Source organism: Salvelinus sp. IW2-2015, linkage group LG31 (genome assembly GCF_002910315.2).
Source record: "Salvelinus sp. IW2-2015 linkage group LG31, ASM291031v2, whole genome shotgun sequence".
In the NCBI taxonomy this organism is placed as follows: domain Eukaryota; kingdom Metazoa; phylum Chordata; class Actinopteri; order Salmoniformes; family Salmonidae; genus Salvelinus; species Salvelinus sp. IW2-2015.
The window spans coordinates 14,956,669-14,965,949 of NC_036870.1; the positions used below are offsets into that span (position 1 = coordinate 14,956,669).

At 42.7% G+C, this 9,281-nt stretch overlaps 1 protein-coding gene across 1 annotated transcript in view; it reads left to right on the forward strand.

Moving 5' to 3' along the window:
- LOC111955507 (KH domain-containing, RNA-binding, signal transduction-associated protein 3-like) overlaps window positions 1–5,569 on the forward strand; it is a 103,467-nt gene extending 97,898 nt beyond the window's left edge. Inside the window, exons 4-6 of the mRNA XM_023975719.2 lie at window positions 3,322–3,468; window positions 4,683–4,825; window positions 5,476–5,569. Coding sequence (XP_023831487.1) covers window positions 3,322–3,468; window positions 4,683–4,825; window positions 5,476–5,569 — 384 coding nt within the window. The remainder of the gene's footprint in view (window positions 1–3,321; window positions 3,469–4,682; window positions 4,826–5,475) is intronic.
- The last annotated feature ends 3,712 nt before the right edge of the window (window positions 5,570–9,281 follow it).

The window sequence follows — 9,281 nt, forward strand, 5'->3', positions numbered from 1 at the left end:
TTTCTCCCTCTCTGTCTAGTAAAACCCAAGTCTTCTTCTCTTTCTCTCACTCTCTATCTCTCTGTTGTTTGTTTCAGGTAAATTGAGGCAGACACCCTCAGTGGAAAGGCATCAATAACCAGCTGAGTTATTGTGGATATGTTCTGTCTTGTTGTGTCTGTGACAGTCTTTCTCCGTCAGTCAGTTTGTCATCATGGGTGATTTGTGACATCGATGATCTTCAGTGTCATACGCAAACGTTCCATTAGATTGTTGTGATCGATTCTCTCTGATGGCAGATCTGTCATGGAGATGTGCTGAGCTCAGCAGGCTCAGCAGGTTTCAAACACACACACACGCACGCATGCACGCGCACACACAGCTCGCACACGCAGCTCGGCATGCTTGGCACACCTCCTCCACTACCTCACCAGGGAGATCTGTGATCTGTGATTGACAGCTTGCTCCAGATCCAGCATGCACCTTTACTTTCATAGTTTCAGAAAACGATGCGCCCGAAAATAACATTTAGTGCTTCAGAGTTTTCTTGCAGTGAGAAGCCTGTATTATACATTAAGTTTTCTATCATTAAGAGGCGTAATTCTAGAATTGAATTCTCATTGTCTGGATACAGCTGTGTTCTTATAGCTGCCCCCCTGCAAGCCAGTTGGAGATGGATAAAATCTCAGCCTCAGTGTATGCTTTATGGCTATGTATAGAATTCTTATAGAATTCCTCCAATATCTGCCCAAGATTTGTCATCGTCAGTTACACAGAGTGTCAGTGAAAGGATCAAAGGAAGGCCACAGAAGCAACAGGCTGTATAAGGTTTTTCTCTTCTCCTTCTTCCTTCTCTTCCTCTGCTTCTGAGTGTGGAGCTGATGGCACCCCTGACATCCCTGCACTGTCACCATACTCTTTTAGCCAATATGACATAGAAGCATTCAGAGTCTCTGTCCTGTAGGTGCTTTATTGTACGTTCCTTGGGCTGGGTGACGTTTAGGGAGGCGTATGCTTCTGGGTTCAAGGTTGGTAATATGGAAACGAAGGCTAGTGGAGCTTAAAATGGATGATGAAATGACATGTTGTTGTATTATTGGGCTTCCTTGTCCTCTGTCAGTCCTCTCAGTCTGCAAAGAGTCACTACAATACACTGCATCCATGTTGTTGCTGTTGTGGCATCCTCCTATTGTTCAGAATGCATAAGAACGCGTCATCTGCAACAACTAACAGCATACATGTCATGCTCTGAACCAAACTGTCTTTCCTATGTTGTCACGCCCTGACCATAGAGAGCTGTTTATTCTCTATGTTGGTTGGAGCGTGATAGTGTCTAGGGTGGGTCTTCTAGGTGAATTGTATTTCTATGGTGGCCTGATATGGTTCCCAATCAGAGGCAGCTGTTTATCGTTGTCTCTGATTGGGGATCATATTTATGTAGCCATTTTCCCCATTGTGTGTTGTGGGACCTTGTCTACAGATCGTTTCCTATGTGCACACCAGTAGCTTCACGTTTCGTTCAGAATTTTGTTGTTTTTGTTCGGCGTTCATTTAAATAAAATAAAATTTACGCCTACCACGCTGCACAATGGTCCAATTCTTACGACGATCGTGACATATGTAGTTCCTATGGACTCTCACTGTAACGCTTGTCGAAAGGATGAGACCAAGGTGCAGCGTGGTACATGTTCATGCTTCTTTATTAAAACCGAACACCAAACAAAACAACAAAAGAACAGCGAACGTCACGTCTTGAAGGCTACACAGAGTTAACAAAAAACAACAGCCCACAACCTAAAGTGGCAAAACAGGCTGCCTAAGTATGATTCCCAATCAGAGACAAGGATAGACAGCTGTCCCTGATTGAGAACCATACCCGGCCAAAACATAGAAACACAAAACCTAGAAATAAAGAACATAGAATGCTCACCCAAATCACACCCTGACCAAACCAAAAAGAGACATAAAAAGKCTCTCTAAGGTCAGGGCGTGACACTCACGTTGTTGTCTCAGGCTTTGTGCCTCTTTGTGCCTCTGTTTCTGGGAAGAGAATGGCTGTTTGATAACCAGATTCGCAGTGAGAAATATAAACAGATTCTCCATGAGGAATGTCAACAGAGGGGAGATGCTTGGAGGAGATAGAGGAGGTGGCACATATAGGAAGACAGTGTCTGTGTGTGTGTGTGTGTGTGTGTGTGTGTTGCAAGATTCCACTTGAGGAAGGAAGTTCTCAATAGCTAGCAGCATAGAGGAACACCACTAGAGAAGAGGTGAGCAGGATTTTGTTCAGATGAGGAAACTGTGGTGTCTATACACCTTTTGTGTTACAAGACAAGTCAGTTAATTAAGGACAAATTCTTATTTACAAGGATTGCCTACTTGTAAAGGCCCCTCGGCCTAACCCTCCCCTATATCGGACAACGCTGGGCCAGTTGTGCGCCGCCCTATGGGACTCCCGATAATGATTGGTTGTGATACAGCTCGGGCTCGAACCCGGGTCTGTAGTGACACCTCTAGCACTGCCTTAGACCGCTGCACCACTCGGGAGATGTTGTTGGCTGTGCTGTAGTTTTACTTAGGGTTTGCTGTCCCATTTTGGCCCTTCAATTACACATTGCCTCTTTCTGTCTGGATGAGATGGCCCATTGAGATCTATTTTGGTTGGGTCCTATTTACACTATACTGTAATGTATTACATGTAGAGTATAGAGTGGTGCACTCCTTTATGGCATTAGAGGTTTGATCAGTATTGTGATTGTATTACAATTAGGGCTGTCAAACAACAATTTTTTTTAAATTAAGTTAATCGCAGGATTTGCTCTGTTTAATCTCGAATAAACACAACTTCTGAATTTGCTCAAATTGAGCAGGTATTTCAGATTTTTTATAAAAAAAACATCACAAGAATATTGACGTCTTGATTTTGTCCAAAGTAACAGTTATCAAAATCTGGTAAATTGATAAAGCACTTTAACCTCAATGTCAACTTGTTTTGACATCCCGCTGTTGTTTTTAGCTGTACAGATTGTTTGGATTGTTCAGTATATTCTAAATGCTTTCGGACAATGCGATTAATCACAATTTAATAAAAATGTGTACACTTACATTCTAAAAAGTAAACTAGAGTTATCTGATTAACTCCGCCCTAAATATAGTACGTTTAAATTCAATAATCAAGTCCAACACATTTGCTGGATCAGTCTTGCTGATCCTGTGTGGATTCAACAAACTGTGAGGAGTAATTGAGGTGACATTATAATAGGCCGAGTTAAAGCACGTTCTGACAACTTCTGGTGTAAAAAGGGCTTTATAAATACATGTGATTGTTTTTTGTTCCACCAGGAGGAAGAGCTACGGAAGAGTGGAGAAGCCAAATATCAGCACCTGAACGAGGACCTCCATGTCCTCATAGAAGTGTTCGCTCCACCTGCAGAGGCCTACAACAGGATGGGTCACGCACTGGAGGAGATCAAGAAGTTCCTCATACCTGTACGTACTGACACCTACACACACACTACTGTTACCCTGTTCGCTTTTTATTTAATCCAACATATGAACAAAATTTATCAGCTAGCTAGTCAATCAATCAATCAAATGTATTTATAAAGCTTTTTACATCAGCGGAGGTCACAAAGTGCTGTACAGAAACCCAGCCTAAAACCCCAAACAGCAAGCAATGCAGATGTACATCAGCTACTCTGCTTCTTTTGTGCAACATGTGATTATACTCTGTGTCAGTGTCCACATTGAACACCCAGATAGTACAGTAAAGGTTATACAGGAAGTAGCAAGTGGCAGAAGTCTGGTCCAGTCCAGTCACAATCCCTCTGCTTCTACGAGTCAGCCAGCTGAAGTAGTTGAACCACTATCCCACTCTGTCTGATTGGACGCATGTCCCTCTGAGGGAAGGGAAGTCATGGGGATAACTGACTAAGCTGAATAAGTGAGTAACACAGTCAGACAGGAAGCACTCAGCACAGCCTAACCCTCTCTGGGACTCCCATACATCACGTTTATTTACTCTTACTCCATGCTATTATGGATGTGACTGATCTGTCCCATGCTATTATGGAAGAATAGTATGATCTCTCCATCCCATGTTGATATGTTTGATCGTTCCAGTCTCACTCCGAGCCATGATGATTTATTTCCGCTCATGAATGACGTCTTTAAATTTCCCTTACAAACACACAGAGATGTGTTGATATGGAGGAGACACAAGACAATCGTCTCCATGGCAGCATGATTAAATGCTGATTTCCATATTAATTGCTACGTTCCATTGAGTGGTGAATACAACTGTGTGTGATGATAAAGCACACACACACACAGAGAGAGAGACTATTGTGTGTGACGATAAAAAGCCAAATGGGGTTCCTGGGTTTTATCAACGGGGGATCAGGAGTGTGTTGCTCTGCCTGAGGAGCAGCGGTCACAGCAGCATCATGACACGCATGAGCGCATGCACACCCACCCGTACACACACACACACACGCACACACAAATAATGCACACTACACACACACACAAATAATGCACACTACACACACACACACACACACACACACACACACTGCTTGGTCACAGAAGCACTGTATAGTACATTAATTAGACATTCCTACAGGGCTGTAACCCTGGAGATAGTACATTTAATATGCTGTAATTAAAAGGGTATGTGTGTTTGTTTGTGTGTGTGTATGCAGGATTACAATGATGAGATCCGACAGGCGCAGCTGCAGGAGCTGACGTACCTGAATGGTGGCTCGGAGGATGCCAAGGTGCCAGCGGTGAGGGGCAAGCTGCCTGTAGCACGGGGTAGAGGGACACCTGCCCCAGGACCCATCAGGTACCTACTGCCAACGTGTGTGTGTGTGTGTGTGTGTTGGTGTGGGGGGTACACCATCTGACCCAAATGATACACAATACAACTTTGAGAACTATTGACATTCAAATAAATGTTTGTATGCATCTGTCCTGCTGTATTCTCTTTATGATGTAACTCCCCAGATAACTTAGAATAATACTCAAATAGTCATCTCCATTCATAATACTTTATAGTACGCACTCTGTGTGACTCTCAAGCGTTCTACTAAATGCAAAGTATATTTGTGTTTATAAAAGGAAACATCAGATGAAGAGATAAACCAGGTCAGAGAGAAGGGATATGTGTGTGTTAGTGTGTGTGTGTGTAGATGTTTGTATTGCTCTGAGAGGGATTATAATTGGATCTGTTTTAAATTAGACAGTAAATAGCATTTAGCATGCCTAATGTAGGTGAGAGAAGAAAGAACACCTAGAGGCAGTGTGGTGTACAGTAAGTCAGATGCATAAACCATATACTCACTACCGGTAATGTGATTATGTCTAAATTGCAGAGGTATCTTGCTGACAGCCTACTGGTCCACTTAAGCCATAGGGCTCTGGTCAAAAACAGTGCACTACATAGAGTGATATTTGAGACGCTGCCTAAAATTCCCTGCTTGTCCTGTGTGGTAGGAGTCGAGGAGGTGTGCCCCCTCCCCACGCAGCCGTCCCCCGTGGAGCAGCACCGAGAGGGGCACCCCCCAGCCTGTCTCTTATACACATCTAGATGTGTATAAGAGACAGCACACACACACACACACACACACACACACACACACACAGTGTCTGCATACAGGTACATCCTCCTGGTATAAAAAAAAGAAAAAAAAAGAAATGTATTATCAAAACTGAGAAGGGATTTCACTGGTAGCTGCTGTGGTAATCTTGGCATGCTAGTTTACCTGTTGTTTCTGGAGGGAGCCCATATGAACAGCTGGCAGCGATAGAATATATTAACTCTAGAGTCAGACCCTTTGGACACATGCCAAGGAGGACTCCCTCCTTCCGTCTACCTCCCACCTTACTGTCACAGCAGGTCCTCAGGGACGCTACACCAACCCAGCATATTTAGTAGAGAGGATGACGGGAGGGGTAGGAGAGGACAAGTACCCTGCCAGTCCATAGCTAACCACATCTGACAGGTTTATATGGAGGTCTGCAGTTAGAATGGGTGGAGGTCGTAGAGAATGACTGGTAAAGAGCCTCGGCTGGACCATCTGCTTCACATCATTGTCACAGTGGTAAACTGGCTCCACAGACAGACAGACACACACCTGCACCTGGGGATCCGGGAGAGAGAGCACTGCAGACATCTGGCTGATGATAAATCTTCACCATATCGCTGTGAATTACAGACTGAATGAGCTCCACTACTCTCCATCGTTGTAGAGGGTTGGTAGTACACACAACTACTGTTCTGTTGTTGTCACCATTGAGTGATGCTAACAAATAGTTTCTTGTAGTTTTCTATTAAATTACTGCTGACGAGGAGATGCATTTCTTGCTCATTCTTGATGCCTCATTCTTCCAGTTTTTACCTTGTCTACAGACAGTCTGGCTCAGCCAAAGGGCTTGGAGCCATGTTCTGTTTATCCAGCATGTTTTTAGAGAAGTTAACATTACAATATATCACCTACTGCAGGTGTCCCCAATTACATTCAGCCGCGGGCCGATTTTCTCTTGAGTGGGAAGTCGGGGGGCCGGAACATAGTTATAAATTATTTGTAGACTGCAGACTGACCTCAAGAAGCCCAAACAGATATAGTATTTGACAAAAACAGAATCATTTCAAACCTTGATTAGATTGTGATACGATCACATGTACCTCTCAATTTATTAGGGATATGCGTGTCTCCTTACAAGGACAATATCTAGATTCATGGGCTCCGATAAAACTATAGTTTTAGTTTGGAACAATACTGGAACAATTTGTTAACATTAGCATACTACATCTAGCTACATATTGAACTTCCATCCTCTCAGGCCAGGGGTACAATGTATGAATTTATGGTTGGATCAAAATTGCTGTTATAATCATTGGCTAGTACGGAGAATTAAGTAAAACCAGCGCCACCCACGGCCAATTTAGGACAACAACACAATGAGATGCAACAATTCAAGTTGTTTATGTTAGTTACATATTGCTCTCAATGTGATGTGATAGGAGTGAAGCCAAACCCAAACTCGCTTCCCATTAAACTTTTTTTTGGTATGCCAGGACCATTCCTAGTTGAGCTCACTCAGTTTATCTCAACGCTGATTGGCTATTATTTGAAACTTTTTTTTTCAATGGGTGCCAAATGCTCGCTGGCTTCCCTTGCATTCAATGGTACGGGCGGCAAAAATGGCATACACTTTTTGACCAGACAGCATCAGATAGATGGCCTACACATACAGACAGAGGGATGCTGTTTTGCTCGCTCCGATGCTTTCTCCGGTGAGATACAAAAAGAATGCTGAAGGTGACACGCAGATGTAGCCTACGAATATTAAAACAGGGGTAGAGTAGGCCTACCTCTCWTTGGTGCGAGCAGCTGCTTCTCCCGCACTGTGCACACAATTATCTGACTTGTAGATCAATGTCATACTAGGTTACATGTACAAAGTTCGATAGGCTGAAGGAGAGGAGGAATCGATTCAATCAGAACAGATTAGAGGTATTTTCAGAATAAGGCAGAAACAGATAAAATTAGTAAAAAACTTTAGTGAACCGGCGATTTGTAACATTTTAATCGGTTTTCTTACCAATGCATGCTTCATTTGGATCGATTTGGGCTCCCGGGTGGGCAAATAAATTCACCCGTGGACCGAATTTGGTCCGTGGGCCACCTATTGGGGAACCCTGACCTACTGTATTGAGCATTCTGGAGTTAGGATGTTTTTGTTTTGGTAATTCAATTACTTTCAGAATTCAGTGGCTTTACTGTGCCTCTCTCTATTATCAGTGATTCGATAATAACAGTAAGTAGCGATATCAGATTATTGGCAAATCTAATTTGTATAAAACTAAATTATGAATGAGATTATTTGCCTAGCAATCTGATTGCACAATACAGTAAATGCATCCAAATCTCATTCCAGATATTTCATAGACCACGCAAACACGCACACAAACACGTTTGTGCAAGCACAAACACACACATACACTCAAAAGGCCATAAGGAACCTGTTACCGACCTGCCTTTCAGCCCATTGGCCAGGAATTAGTAGTAATAGGATTGTGATTATTCTGCCTGTTACCCATTTCTTAACATTCACTAGGAATCAGAAATACTTGTCATTTGAATTTGGGCTGATAATGAGAAAGGTGTGGATAAAGGATGTATTTTGGTATTTGGTATTTTATTACGATCCCCATTAGCTGTTGCAAAAGCAGCAGCTACTCTTCCTGGGGTCCACATAAAACATGAAAAATGCCATAATACAGAACATCATTAGACAAGAACAGCTCAAGAACAGCTCAAGGACAGAACTACATACATTTTTAAAAAGGCACACGTAGCCTACATACAGTTGAAGTCGGAAGTTTACATACACCTTAGCCAAATACATTTAAACTCAGTTTTTCACAATTCCTGACATTTAATCCTAGTAAAAAATTCCCTGTCTTAGGTCAGTTAGGATCACCACTTTATTTTAAGAATGTGAAATGTCAGAATAATAGTAGAGAGAATGATTTATTTCAGTTTTTATTTCTTTCATCACATTCCCAGTGGGTCAGAAGTTTATATACACTCCATTAGTATTTGGTAGCATTGCCTTTAAATTGTTTAACTTGGGTCAAACGTTTTGGGTAGCCTTCCACAAGCTTCCCACAAGTCAGGTTTGTAGGCCTCCTTGCTCGCACACACTTTTTCAGTTCTGCCCACCAATTTTCTATGGGATTGAGGTCAGGGATTTGTGATGGCCACTCCAATACCTTGACTTAGTTGTCCTTAAGCCATTTTGCCACAACTTTGGAAGTATGCTTGGGGTCATTGTCCATTTGGAAGACTCATTTGCGACCAAGCTTTAACTTCCTGACTGATGTCTTGAGATGTTGCTTCAGTATATCCACATAATTGTCCGCACTCATGATGCCATCTATTTTGTGAAGTGCACCAATCCCTCCTGCAGCAAAGCACCCCCACAACATGATGCTGCCACCCCCGTGCTTCACGCTTGGGATGGTTTTCTTCTGCTTGCAAGCCTCCCCCTTTTTCCTCCAAACATAACGATGGTCATTAGGGCCAAACAGTTCTATTTTTGTTTCATCTGACCAGAGGACATTTTTCTGAAAAGTACAATCTTTGTCCCCATGTGCAGTTGCAAACCGTAGTCTGACTTTTATATCGCGGTTTTGGAGCAGTGGCTTCTTTCTTGCTGAGCGGCCTTTCAGGTTATGTCGATATAGGACTTGTTTTACTGTGGATTTAGATACTTTTGTACTTGTTTCCTCC